Source organism: Netta rufina (genome assembly GCF_964035555.1).
Source record: "Netta rufina genome assembly, chromosome: 1".
Lineage (NCBI taxonomy): Eukaryota > Metazoa > Chordata > Aves > Anseriformes > Anatidae > Netta > Netta rufina.
The window spans coordinates 166,725,009-166,740,164 of NC_140123.1; the positions used below are offsets into that span (position 1 = coordinate 166,725,009).

The 15,156-nt window shown below is 40.6% G+C and overlaps 1 protein-coding gene across 5 annotated transcripts in view; it reads left to right on the top strand.

Annotated features, from left to right (window-relative positions):
* Window positions 1–15,156, top strand: part of OSBPL8 (oxysterol binding protein like 8) — an 88,675-nt gene that overhangs the window by 32,677 nt on the left and 40,842 nt on the right. For 3 of the 5 annotated variants that reach the window (XM_084304270.1, XM_084304271.1, XM_084304274.1), the window contains one exon: window positions 4,723–4,860. In XM_084304270.1, coding sequence (XP_084160396.1) covers window positions 4,770–4,860 — 91 coding nt within the window. In that variant the 5' untranslated portion in view covers window positions 4,723–4,769. The remainder of the gene's footprint in view (window positions 1–4,722; window positions 4,861–15,156) is intronic. The other 2 variants (XM_084304272.1, XM_084304273.1) reach the window with 1 other exon arrangement.

Sequence of the window (15,156 nt, forward strand, 5' to 3'; positions counted from 1 at the left end):
GAGAAGTCTGTGCAGCAGTCATGGTCTTCAACAGTCTTTGCGGGCTGTTCAATTACCCTATACCACTTAGAGGTTTACTCTTTCTGAAGATCAATTTTTGATGAGACAGACTTTTAATGCTAAAACGGTATTTCATTGTTGAAATAATAAGATTTTCTAATGGAAAGAGTTCTTTCCATTAGCATTCAAACATTCTTTTTATTCACATTAATCCATCCTGCTCCTTTCTGTTATAATAGATGTACAAAGCAAACTTAGTTGAGGTTTTTAGTGCTGTCTTGCAGATTAATCTCAAGGCTGCTGTTGGCCTCTTCAGTGAATCGATGGTACAGTTAATGGCATTGCTAGGCCCTGTTTCTTGTAGGCTGTAGATAGAAGGTACAAGAAGTCTCACAAACTTTTTATTGCAAGGAAGCTCACAATCTGTTGTAAAAATGGGCAGCCTCCTGTAGGTGTCCCTGCTTGACTGGGGGGCTGGACCACCTCTAGAAGTCCCTTCAAACCTCATTTTTCAATTCAAACCTTCAAATCACATTTTGTGATTCTGTGGAAAAAAAGATCCAACAGCTGTGCTATATAAATATGCAATCTGAAAAGCTAGCAATTACTAGAGTGTACCCATGTTCATGCATGGAGTTCCTGAAACCTTTTTTTCCCAGGTCCTGAAGTTCTTTTTCAAGTTGTTTTGATGAACAAAGTAACCATACTAGGTGCTGGAAGGTTCCTAAAAGCAGGTTATTTAAAAGCTGACTGCTAAAAACTACCACCCAAAAAATACTTTTAACTTACCGACTTCTCATTTTGCTGCTTTTTCCTGTAAGTGGGGCTGATCTTGCTAGTTAAAGACAGTCAAAAGTAACGCAGAACTGAATTTTAATAAACCTTTTCCTGTATCTCATGTCCTTGTGCTGTTTTCAAGTGGGTAGGCTCGTTAACATGCTCATTATGGAGTGGAAAAATTGGGAGCCTGCCACTTCAGAGATTTTTTTTTCCATAACTTCATCTGATGAAATAAATTGGCTGTAACGACCTCAATTTGTGTTTCTTCTGATGCATAAATCTTACTGACAAACTATAATTACTAATTTGATGGCTAGTAGTAAGAAATAGAGCAAAGTATGAATTATCAACTCTAATTGTTCTGTTGGTATTCAAATGTGCCCTCCGGAGATTTGCAAAGGGGCTTTGATGTTTACTACTTGATGTTTCTTCCTTAAAATAGCACTCTGCTCAGCTTCAAGGAGATAGCTGGTATGAGTTTAAACCCACTCAGGTAAAGGATGGGATGAACCAAGATCAGCACTCTCTTGGATGAGCGCCCTGAAGCCTGAGCTAACTTCGAAAAGTACATAACCACTTCGAGGCCACCGAGTGGAAGGAATGGTTGGCAATGCCGTTGTAGGTTTTGTTGTACATTTTAAGCATGTACCTACTAAATCATCTTTCAAGTTGCAAAGATGGCACATGAAACCTAAGAATTAAGTGAAACATTCCCCAGAAACATTAGAAAAATCATATATATTGTGCACGTCACAAAGACCTACTGCTATGACGAGGAAGCTAAGACCGCGCTCACTGGAAAGTGTGAGTGCTTTGAAGATCAGTCAAAAAACGAGTGATGTTTTTGAGGCTTATAACATTTGATTAGTTTGCTGAGATTTCACTACAGGTACCTGTGGACACACAAGTTTAAAGCTGTAAGTCTGATATCTTTGCAAATGAGAAGGAAAACATGTTTGACTAAGAGCATCATTTATTCATTCGAATTTAACTTTTATTCCACAAATGAGCAAAGCCACTAGTATAAATCACCATTGCTCTCTTTCAGAGAGAGAAACTGCTTGGTTTTATTCTGTGAATGTACTGAAATTCCCAGATAAAATCATTCTTTGCTTCAAGTGAGTTAAAAATTAGCTACAGGACCATCAAGCCTAGTCAGCAAATGGATAATTTAAGTACGCGCCATAAATTTTTATAGCGTTCATAAAGTCAATCCATCAGAAGCTATAAACAGCAGCCAAAGAGCCTGTCCAAATTGCTGTTATCTATTAATATATAATAATTAAATCTGCTCTCTTAAATAAAAGATCTGCTTCCAAGTGGTAGGTGTTTGATTTAATGACACCTTAAAAACTCAGGTTCATTATTAGCATAACGTCTCCTCCTCACTCCTTCCCAACTACTTTTTCCTTGAAATAGCTTTCTTTGTTTCTGTCTTCTCAGGTTCCAGAGCTCCTGCCAAAAGATGCTTAAGGTGTATCTTTATGTAGATTGCCAACCATCTGAAGGTCTTACTGATTGTACATTTGTAATTACGCTGGCATCTTTAAAAATCATATAATTAATCTGTCTTTTGTAGAAGAAAAAGATGAAAGTCCTCAGTAAAGGTGTTCGTTGTCCCATACTCCATGTAACCACTATGTTACTTGGGACATGGTTTAGTGCTGGACTTGTAGTGTTAGATGAATGGTTGGACTTGATGATCTTAAAGGACTTTTCCAGCCTAAATGATTCTGTGATTCTGTGTTCTGCCAGTCCTTGTCTTCCCCCTCACCATAGAGCAAATGTCTTGGAACATCGGGATGAGGAATTTGGAAGTACGGGGACAACTTCCTGGTGGCTGCTACAGCACAGATGTGCAGACATTTATGTTTAGAACTGATTTATTTCCATTTGTTTAATACTTTTATAATGATTTGTATCAAATAAATTTTAAAACTCGTGCTCTTCACCAGTCAGCTTTACAGGTTGAATTTTGAAAAAGCCCACTTGATTTAAGAAATTCAGCCACAAGATACTATACACTGGGGGATAGATAACCTGTTCTTTGTAGGGAAGGAGCATTTCCAACAGTGCTAGCGGTCTTTCCAAGACCCAAATTGAGTCTGCAGACTGAGGAAGGAGTATGAGTTTAACAGGGAATTTCAAGCTTGCAACCCTTACAGGTGTTACTGAGTTAACATCACTGAGTTCAGTTCATGAGTTTGGAGAACTTGTGTAGAGAGGTTGCTTCCACTAAGTGACTGGCAAATACTGTCTGAGAAATGATTACATCTTCACAGTTTCTGAAGTTTAAAGGTTAAAAAGTTAGTAATAGTGCACTCTGCTTGTTGAGAACAGATCCTTCTGCAAAGGTCACTTGAGGAAGCATTGTCTGTGCTGCAGAGAGGCCGCCTGCGGGGCACTGCCTGCTGCTGGTGTGCCCTGAACCCCGTCCTGTTGGGCAGGGAAAGGCGGTTCTGACACAGTTAGAGGGCTGGTGGCTTTCCAAAAGCAGCTTTCAGCTAACTTGGTGAAACTTCAGTGCATCCTGAATGTTTTTAAAACAAGTCAGTATAGCTCGCTCCTTTACAGGGACCTGTTTTGTGTTAGTCTATGAAGCAGTCACTTTTTAGCCTCCCCCTTTTATTTTTTTTCATTTTGGACGCTAGCTCCAAAATGTGTGTGCAATCATTCCCCAAAGTTAGAAATTTGCTCCCTACCTCTACCCTCCCTCCCTTTTCTTGTAGTACATAGTGGGAAAATAAAAATCTAATTTGGTACTACAAGAAAAACAATGCCAGCCGCCTCTGAAGTATTGACTTTCTGTCACTGACAAATTTGAACTCTGAGCTAGGGAAATGAGCTTTTTGCCTCGCTTGTCTTACCTCCTTTCTTACTTTTCCTAAGCACCAGTCTGCTTATGGTGTAGTTTGTCCAGAGTGGAGCTTTAGATGGTTTGTCTGATACAGATAAATAGTACAGGCAGGTATCCTGGCATCCTTGCATTCATCACACTACCTTGTGTTTATTCTAGATGTTGCTTAAAAAATGTTTCAGTTACTGTAATAATAGGAGTAATGAAGGTAAGAGGGCCTCTGTACCTGCGGTTTCTATCTAGAAAGCTGACCTTGTTTGTTTTGACTCAGTCTTCTGTTGAACTTTTAAAAGTATTTTGAGGAAAGCTTGAGAACTCTTGAAGTGAGTAGCATTAAAAATCACAATTTTTTAGCCAGGCTGTTTTTAGTGAGCATCTTCTGTTTTTCTTCTAATCTTTTTTTGCCAATATCTCTGCTTCCACAGGACAGATGTTACAGAGTCAGTCATTATTCCACTATCAAAAAAGTTAGAGCTCTGTTGTGTGCAGCTTAAGGATAAGCGCAAACATCATAAGCAGGATGGCTGCACAGGTGGATCTTACAAATAGCTAGAAGAGACCAAACAAGTCCTTTTCAGACTGATAAGGTTCAAGGAGAAAAACTCTTCTGATGTAAACCTTTTCCTTGGTATAGTCTCAACGTAATCTTCCTTAGTAAGACACGTTTCTTTGATGTACATGTATACATTCATTTTAGCTTTCTGGAGTGGTGGTGCAGCTTGATCTAGCAAGTTGTTTCCTGGATTAGCTGTCTTGTGGCTAGTTAAACCAAGTCAAAAAAGTGGCAAAGAAAGCAGGATTTCAGAAGTAACAGCTCAGTGCCGTGACTGTGATATTCAGTAGCAGCATGCAGTTTTCCTACACACAGTAGTTTTTGTTTTCATCTTCTGACTCACATCTTAGACCAATCTTTCTGGATCCTTTCTGCCATTCCCTCCGAAGCAAATCTCTGGTTCGAAATCCTCATTTTCTAGAAAGAATTTTTCAAGTCAGCATTTGAATGCCAGTGTCATAAATAGCAGTGAACTTGTTAATAGAAATCTATGCACAAGTACATAACATTGAGCATCCATTTTGTATTTCAGCAGTCGTAGCAAACAGCGATGAATCACAGCTTTTAACTCCGGGAAAAATGAGCCAGCGCCAGGGAAAAGAAGCTTATTTTACTCCAACCAAAGAGTTACTCCAACCATCTCTCAGCCCAGCAACTACCCACAGCCATGGTAAGACACAGCTATTTTATACAGAGGTTTTAAAGAACTTAAATGCTGACATTAATTACTATTTCAAGTGTTGGTTCAAAAACACTGCCCTCCATGATAAAGAGGTAAGGAAGAAAGTGTATTAAAATACTGCAGGCAATTTTTTTTTTGTATCCTCATGTGTTCATCTGAAACAGAAAAAAGCTCAATGTGTGGTAAACTACTTCCGTAAAGTATGCCATGACTTGTGAGAGAACAGTCCACCAGATGGTAAATCATTATCTGTGTATAATTCAGTAATTGATGGTCATGTTAACGTCTCAAGTATTTAAGCTGTGTGTTTGTGCAGAAGTGTTATGATACACCACTTAAGCATGGAACCTGTTATAGAGGTCAATGACAATGACTTCTCTTGAAAGATTGTTCTCCTTTTGAAAGGGAAGAATCTCAGCACTATCTGCCAGTCTTCAAACAGTCCTCTGTTTTGCTATACCTATTGAAAAAAAACATGGATCTGTGTGAAGTGATTGGATCCGAAATGAAATTTGCCAGTCGACCTGATTTGCTGATAGTTTGTTTAAAAGGCAAAAATAAAACAAGCTGCAGTTGTTCTCCTTGTGCTTACTTGTATTTAAAAATGTTTGTTTTATTGCCTAGAATATAACTGTAGGTGTTTGTCATAGTGTTTGAAGTCCTTAGTGAAAACTTTTTAAAATTTATACTCCTCTTTGCTATTAACAACCATGCTAATCATCTGTGCTTACTTTAGCTCTTGTTTCTGAGGTGGTTTGGTACAAGCCTCCCTGACTCCTGTAGTCTGTACTGTCAAAGTAATGCTATTAGTCTGTCATAGCAATAAAGTCACTTGCTTAGGCATCTTGGAATCATTTTGCTGTTTTCCCATTCAGTGCCGTTCAAATAAGAGGGAAATGGTTTAAATACAAATATGGTTGTTACAATGTTGAATCTGGTAGTCTTTTTATCATATTTTAAGAATTACGGTGTTGTCGACGGAAGGAAGACACAGACGCTCAATATGAGTGAACAATGAACTTCAACTTTAATGGATAGCTCAGTCGCCTTTTATCTAGTTTGAACATAATCAACTCATACATATTGCAAAAACTAAGCTCAGGATTGGCTAACATTTCCCGCTCTTTTCAGGTAGTTCCTCCTTCTTTTAGCCACCGTCCCGCCTTAGGGACTGTCCCCATCGCTCAAGGGCATCGTGTCCTTGAGCCTGATTGGCTCTCAGCCAGCTGTGTACGTGCCAGACTCATGTGAGTTGAGTACGGTACTTCACTAGCCCATTGCCTCTTAACTGCCCAACATCCACGTGTCCTATTTCACTTAACCATTCCTCCACATTACGGTAGTGTTTTCAGTGCACAGCTAGCTCTGATATATTTTCTAAAAGCTGCTGTTATCTCACTGGAACAGTGCTTGACGTTCTCTGGCTTACATGGTGCTTAGTCTGGAAATATTTTCTGTAGCATATACAAATTACTTGTTTGTAACTTTTATGTTATTCAAATAAATTTTTGGTTATTATGTGTACTGTTTTATCCCTTACTTGACAAGGGATGTAGTTATGTAAGTTTATTTGGATATTCTGGCAAACACATTCCTTTTAACGTTTCTGTTCCCACTAATTTATGAAGTCAAACTGCTGTACCTTTTTAAGGTCTTTCATTCAGGAAAATAATGAAAATGGGCTTAAAAATCACCAATAGACTTGATAGTACTATGTCAGTCTCCGTGGAGATATTAACTCTTCTCTTCTGATTTTTAACTCTGATTATTCCAAGGCTTTTATAAGTGATTTTAAGGATGTTAAATATATCTGTGACTCTTAGCATCACTCTAAGCCTTTGTCTTCCACGAATGCTACTAGAAATGTTCCTGTAGTTTTGTGAAACAAGGAATTTGGCTTACAGTCAATTTCAGTAGTGAAACAATATGGGGCTAGGCTTCAGCAACCTGTAATTACTGACTTCTAGCATATCTGCAACCTGGGAGGTGTAAGTTTGATTTTTATGGACTTGGTTGACCCACATTTAGAAGTTCTGTGCTGGTTATTCCTACAAGGAAATGACAGTGATGATGAAAATGTGAGCTTGTTACATGGGGATGAAAAGACACTGTGCAAGCCTGAAAACGTGAAGTGGAACACAGTTTAAAATGGTGGAGCACTGGACTCTGACTGTTTTAATTGACAACATCTGATGAGCTAAGGGTCTTTAGAACATTCCCATAGTACTGTATGATGAGAATATGCAGAAATATGGGAAATGTTTAGATAGAGTATTTAAAGGCATTTACTATGAACTAAATGGAGATGCTTCTAGTCACAGGCACCTGAATGTACCTTTAGGAGGTGGGTAATGTAAACAGTCTGAAAGCACAGTAGGCACAGCATAAAATAGGATTGGAACTGAAAAATGCAAGGATCTGTCACTTGGCTCATCTACTGGAATGAGTTAATTAGTGTATTCTGCTCATGTCTTAAGTAAGATCCAATGGCAAGTATTACAAGTATGATTGAAAGTAGATGAGAACTTAAACGTTTACCTCTACTCTCTTGTATTACAATTTAATGTTCAAATATCAGTTTGGGCTATTGGCTTCCTGTTTAGAACAAAGGGTGAGCCATACAACATGCCACTGTGAAGTTGTAAGTGGTGTGTATTTCGTAAGTCTTTCTGTGTATAAAGACAGGGTTTTAATTTATGTGAAAGTAGCTCTTGCTTTTAGAAAGTTTATATTTTCCTGCACTTGCTTTCTTGGTTTAAAACATGACTTCTTCCTTCTTTGCTCCTTTCCTTCTTGTATATAGTGAGCAGTTAGCTTGGCCCAGGCACCTGTTTTAGTTTCAAAGACTTGCATGAAGTGCATTTATGCTCATGTACGTTATGCTCCGTGTTAAATAACAGAATTCTGTGCACGTTACCTAGTATATATGTGCAGTAGGAAAACGAATCACCTTGTCTTAAAAATATTGTACCTGACAAAATGTTGAAAAAAAATGAATGCTTGAAAATGTCTCCAAGGTTTTCCCTTTTAAATTGAGGGAAATACTGCAAACTGTCAATTTTGATTTAGCAATGTACATCTCTTCGGAAGGAGTGAGGGAGAAGATACTGCTACTTTTTCAGTGAAGATTATTTTTCTTTAGCTTTGACTTGCATGTGGTATTTTAGGTGGAACTTAATATGTTATCTAAGCCAAAACCAGCTGTTGTTTTGTAATCCAGTGTGGAGTACAGCACTGTCTGGCAGTGAGCAGTCAGCAAAAGTCTATATACACTATCAGTGTTCTGCATAATCTTTGCATGTAGAAGTTGTGCCTTTTTATTTTACATAATATTTTTAAGATCCTTGAAAACACAATGTAGTTCATTCTGAAGCTGAAGAGTAGTGTGTTTATCACAGAACGGCTGAGGTTGGATGGGACCTCTGGAGATCATCTGGTCCAACCACCTTCAAGCAGGGTCCCGTAGAGCACATTGCGCAGGATGGCATCCAGGTAGGTTTTGAGTATCTCCAGGAAAGGAGACTCCACAGTCTCACTGGGCAATCTGTGCCAGTGCCCTGTCACCCTCGCAATAAAGAAGTGTTTTCTCGTGTTTAGCTGGAACTTCCTGTGCTTCAGTTTGTGCCCATTGCCTCTTGTCATGTTGCTTGGCACAACTGAAAAGAGTCAAGCCTCGTCCTCTTGACACCCTCTCTTCAGATATTTATACACATTGATAAGATCCACTCTCAGCCTTCTCCAAGCTAAACAGGCCCAGTTCTCTCAGCCTCTCCTTGTATGAAGAGGTGCTTCAGTCCTCCAGCCTTCTTCATAGCCCTCCTCTGAACCCGCTCCAGTACTCCATGTCCCTCTTACACTGGGGAGCCCAGAACTGGGCACAACACTCCAGGTGAGGCCTCACCAGGGCTGAGTAGAGGGGCAGGATCACTTCCCTTGACCTGCTGGCAACACTCCTCTGAACGTAGCCCAGGATACCATTGGCCTTCTTGGCCACAAGGGCACTTTGCTACCTCATGGTCAGCCTGCTGTCCACCAGGACTCCTGGGTCCCTCTCCGCAGAGTTGCTCAGCCCCCCAGCCTGTACTGGTGCTTGGGGTTATTCCTCCCTAGGTGCAGGGCCCTGCGCTTGCCTTTGTTGAATTTCATGAAGTTCCTCACCTCCCAGCTCTCCAGCCTGTGGAGATCCTTCTGAATGGCAGCACAGCCCTCTGGGGTATCAGCCACTCCTCACAGTTTTCTGTCATCAGCAAGCTTGCTGAGGGTGTGCTCTGTGCCATCATCCTGGTCACTGATTTTTGCTAGTCTTCCTTTTGCTATTGATATGTTTGAAGAAGCCTTTCTTGTTGTCTTTGACATCCCTTGCCAGATTTAATTCCAAGTGGATCTTGGCCTTCTTCACTGAAGCCCTGTGTATTCTGACAGTGTTCCTATGTTCCTCCCAAGTGGCCTTTCCTTTTTTCCACATGACATGTAATTCCTTCTTTTGTTTGAGATTTACCAGGAATCCTTTGCTCATCCATGCAAGTCTCCTGCCCCTTTTACTTGCCTTCTTGCTCATAAGGGTGCATTGATCTTGTGCTTGGAGGAAGTGATGCTTGAATATTGACCACCTCTCCTGGACCTCCCTTCCTTCTAGGGCCCTAACCCATGGGATTCCTCCAAGTAGGTCCCTGAAGAGGCCAAAGTTTGATCTCCTGAGGTCCAAGGTTGGGATCCTATTTTTGCCCTGCTTCCTCCTCATAAGATCCTGAACCCTGCCATTTCATGGTTGCTGCACTAAGGCTGCCCCAAAACTTCATGTCTCCAGCTAGCCCTTCTTTTATCGTTTATGCTATAGACAGACCTTTAAAGTCGTGGAGACTTGCTTTAATTGAAAGGTTCAGCAAGGCTGTTTGACAAAAGGGTTTTAGAAAAACTGATGGTGGGGATTATGCCTGTATGATCTCACCAGTTTACACAGCGACTTCAGGGTTTTACTGTTGAGAAGTCAACTCAGCTCTGTGTAGTTTTGGTTCTTAGCTGGACTTGTAATTTTAATTAATGTGGACTTAATTTATTTCTGCCATGCCCATCTAGTAGTTATCCAGAGTGTCAGAATAAGCCAGTCTTAATAATAACCCTACAATTACAATTTGTTCTGTAAGAAAAATGTATTGAGCCTGCAAATGTCAGTGGCTTTAAGTTGGGTAGTACCTAAAACCCAAGTGCCATCTAGTGCTAAGACTGAGACACTCATGTGCTGAAATTCAAGAGACATCAAAGCAAACATAGAAACTAGCCTTTTGCATCACAGCATGCAAGAAAGAATTTAGTAAAGGCACAGAGCTGACTTTCTAGAAAGCCAAGAATACAACTTTTTGTGGGAGCTCTAAGATCAGCTACACAGAGGAAAGCATTCCAGTTATGGACCTTAGCATTGAAACTCAGGAGGGGCTGTTTCTGAGAGTGGGCTTGAGCAGCTCCACTTTGAATTCATCTTGAAGATGTTTACTGACTTTTTTCCCCACCACTTTTCATTGTATATGTTTAGGACAGCAGTTTCTAGATTCTCGCATTCAACAGCTCACTCAAAAGGGTTACTTTGCTTCTCAAATTGAGGTGGGAAGAGATTGAAGAGTAATAAACATTTGGCAATAATTTGCACAATCAAACTTTTTCAAGCAAATTTTACTTTACCCTACACGGTCTTTAACTGTAACTTTTGAAGTCCTTTTAATTATCCTTTCATAATACCTGCCAAATTAAGCTTGTCTCTAATTTATCAATGCAGTACATTGCATGTAAATGTTGCCTCCATTATATCTCATATTCAGATGACACATTTTCTTTTGATCTCTGCATTGGCAATGAAACATTCCTAGTTCTCTGTGCCTTTAACATACTAAGTGATCATACTGTTGTTTTTTTTGTTTGTTTTTTTTCTTTTAATCTTCCTTTTAGAATAGACAGATTTGGTATTGAATTTAAACAGTTCAGCAGCCTTTTGATGGAAACTTTGATAGATTTGGTTTGTTACTTTTTGCTGCAGAGCTTTGTGTACTTTTGGAGGACTGAATTTTTAGGCACTGTAGTGAGCTAGCATGGCCTTGCCACCTCACCAAGACCATATTTTTGTAACAGGATAGCACATAACAGATTTTAGGACTGCTAAAACAACTTTCAATTCTGGCAGTCATCCCATAGACTGAAGAATGTTAATTTACCTCATTTTCTGTGCTTGCGTTCTATAACTGAAAATGTTGTTAACCATTAGTGGGAAAACTACTAAACTTTTATTGAGATTATTTTTGGTGATGAGACAAGATCATCACTTTTTTAACCTAATGCAAGTGCAACAAAAACGAATCTTTGACAAAAGTATTTTATTGCAGCTTAAAAAAAAAAAAGAGCATAAAAATACTGAATTCAAGATTGCATTTTTCAAAAGCTGTAAAGCAGAACTGTGCTTGCTGATGTAAGCTGTTTATGTTGTTACAGAAATTATCCCTGGTAAATTGGATTCTTGTAAATCTTATTAATTTAGACTTACATCAGAATATCACTTTATTTGTGTTTGATAAAATGGATTAAGTAGAAATAGTGATCACTGAAAACATGAAAAAATTCACCAGTCTCCTCAGGAATGTTTTTTAATATCTTCCAATTCATAAATATGCAGTAAAAACATATTTCAAACTTGTTATGAAAACAACTTAGTTTAATAAGCTGTACCTGTGGAAAAGACAGAAATCTAATCAAATTGTAATATTAAAAGTTCTATAATAAGACATTTAATTTTTTTTTTTTTTACTGTTATTTGTGTTGTATCCTTATGGCTTTAATTAATGAGAGTTTGTGCTGTTGTTCTTCATGTGCTTTGAGTATATGTTACAAAGTGCATATGATGAAATACTTTTTTGGTTTTAAACTTGCTCATAGCATGCACGTGTATTTATTTCTTCAGGATATAATGTCTGAGTTTATTTTTTAAGAGTGTGAGGAAGTGAAAATCCATGAAGAGGAGTGCAAAATTCACAACATTCAATATAGGAAAGTTTTGCTGCTCTAGATTTTTGTGGATTTGAATGAGGACTCTTAATTTGCAAGCTGCGATAATGGGAGCATCGTCCAGACTTATACAGGAACAATCACAGAATCATTAAAGTTGGAAAAGACCTCCAAGATCATCTGGTCCGCCCATCCACCTACCACCAATGTCACCCACTAAACCATGTCCCTAAGCACCACATCCAACCTTTCCTTGAACACCCCCAGGGACAGTGACTCTACCACCCCCCTGGACAACCTGTTCCAGTGCCTGGCTGCTCTTTCTGAGCAGAAATGTCTCCTTATTTCCAACCTGAACCTCCCCTGCTGCACCTTGAGGCCACTCCCTCTAGTCCTATCGCTAGTTATCTGTGAGAAGAGGCTGGCCCCAGCTCCCCCCAGCTTCCTTTCAGGTAGTTGTAGAGAGCAATAAGGTCTCCCCTGAGCCTCCTCTTCTCCAGACTAAACAACCCCAGTTCCCTCAGCCACTCCCCGCAGGATTTGTGCTCCAGGCCCTTCACCAGCCTTGTAGCCCCTCTCTGGACATGCTCCAGGGCCCCAATGTCCTTGTAGCGAGGGGCCTAAAGCTGAACACAGTACTCGAGGTGTGGCCTCACCAGAGCAGAGCACAGGGGGACGATCACCTCCCTGGTTCTGCTGGCTACACTATTGCTGATACAAGCCAGGATCCTGTTGGCCTTCTTGGCCACCTGGGCACACTGCCGCCTCATGTTCAGGAGCATTGACCAACACCCCAGATCCTTTTCCTCTGCGCAGCTGTTGAGCCACTCTGCCCCAGGCCTGTACACTGCATGGGGTTGTTGTGGCCAAAGTGCAGGACCCGGCACTTAGCGGTGTTGAACTTCATCCCATTGGCCTCTGCCCATTGACCCATCCTGTCCAGGTCCCTCTGCAGGGCCTTCCTACCCTCCAGCAGATTGACACTTCCCCCCAACTTGGTGTCATCTGCAAACTGAGGGTGCCCTCACTTCCCTCATCCAAATCATCAATAAAGATATTAAAGAGGATGGGCCCCAACACCAATCCGTAGGGAACACCACTGGTGACCGGTTGCCAGCTGGATTTTACTCCATTCATCACTTCTCTCTGGGCCCAGCCACCCAGACAGTTTTTAACCCAGCAAAACATGTACTTGTCCAAGTCGTGGGCTGCTAGCTTCTCCAGGAGAATACTGTGGGAGACCATGTCAAAGGCCTTGCTGAAGCTCAGGTAGACTACGTCAACAGCCTTTCCCTCATCCACCCGGCAGGTCACCCGGTCATAGAAGGAGATGAGGTCGGTCAGGCAGAACTTGCCTTTCATGAACCCATGCTGGCTGGGCCTGATCCCCCGGTTGTCCCGCATATGCTGTGTGATTGCATTTCAAGATGACCTGCTCCATCACCTTCCTTGGCACCAAGGTCAGGCTGACAGGTCTGTAGTTCCATGGGTCCTCCTTAACAACCCTTCTTATAGATGGGCATCACATTAGCGAGTCTCCAGTCATCTGGGACCTCTCTGGTTGACCATGACCGCTGATAGATGATGGAAAGGGGCTTGGGAGTCATGTCTGCCAGACAGTTCAGGTGGAGTAGCATGTTTCTAACTGCTTCCACCTGAATCGTGGGGCGTTTATTCTGCTCCCTGTCCCAGACTTTGAGGTCAGGAGGCTGAGTACCATCAGGATAACTGATCTGAACAAACCAGTGGAACAAACAGTAATGATGCTCATGTGGACAATATTGTAGCTTATACTTTACAGCTGGCAACTCAGCAGATAATGCATTAGGGTTTTGGAGCTCTAGGTTCTGTTTTTCATGTGGAGAACAGTGACCTTTGCAGACAAGCTCATCAATTTGAATGCATCAACCATCAGAACATCTCCTATCTTTATCCACGGCTCCAACAAGATGCAGAGGGAGTGAAAACGTGAGTAGTATCTGGCAAAAGTATGTTAGGATGACAAAGACTAAAATATTTTATCGAAACATAGACCTTTGAGCTAAATTAACAGCTCTGTGTTTAACACAATTCTCTTTGTGCTCAGCTTTAAGGGTTTGGTTGTTTTATGTGTTAGACTGCCTTACTGTGTGACTAAGTGCATGCTCATCACAGAAGGCTAAGCAGTGGGCAAGTCTTTCCAGAAGGAGCTTGAGCTGAGCTAAGAGGTAGGATCTGCCCCTCCTTTCCAAGAAGCAGCTGTTAATTCAGTTTGCACTAAGATGAAAATGTAGGCTGTGTTATGTGATTTAGTAACAGAAGTGGTTTAGATGCAGGGAGATGGATTGTGACAGTGGAAGCAGAATGATTGGTCTGCCAGTAATGATCATGAAATCATAATGAATAGAAAGGAGAAGTTTGAAGTGCTTTGGGAGGGGGAGAATAAGGGTGATTTTGGTTGTGTGGAGCTTTTACTAGGGGTGTTTATTCTGGAGTAAACATCTGAAGGACTAAAATCCTACAGATTTTGGTCTGTAAGATGCTGCATTTGGAGAGAAAATACACATTTAACTATTTTTTGCATTAGAAAGAAAGTGAAGAGTGAAAAATACGTGTTTCTAAGCATTAGTTCCTGAAGAAAATTTGCTAACTGCTGGAGGAATGAGATGCCTTTGGGAGCCGTGATGACCAAGAAAACACAATATTTGCAGACATGACTGTCTTTTGATAATGATTTCTGTGTTTCTTCTCACATTTCCTTTGACTTTTCTCTGACAGACTTAATCATGCAAATAACTTGATGCAATCTCCTGTTTCACTCCACTGTATCTGTTTGTTGAATAGAGAAACTGAAGAATGGCTAAATAATTGATTACCTTGACCCAGTACGAGCCACTTATTACTGATTATGTCATGCTGATTTTACCTGAGTTTATCTTCCCTTAAAACTGACTCAGCACCAGAAAGGAAACAGCTTGAGGGTTTGTTGAAGTTCCCTGCCAAGCTGCCTCCCCCCCCCCCCTTTTTAACAATTCCACATTAACAGTAAATGTTACTTCTGAAGTTAGGCACCTTTCTGTATAGAGTGAGTGCAGCTAACATCTTAGAAAGGCTTATTAACACTCTTGCTTTTGAGTGCAATGTGGGAATTTTGTCTAAAATCTCGCAACCCCTATTACTCGGACCATTTTGGTCTCTTCTGCTGAAGTATTTTGTTTTGTATTACTTTGTCTTTTGATGCACGTGCCACAGTATGACAGAGGTGAAGCCCCAGTTCTGTAAATATGCGACTTACTTGGGACAGCTTTAATGACACTT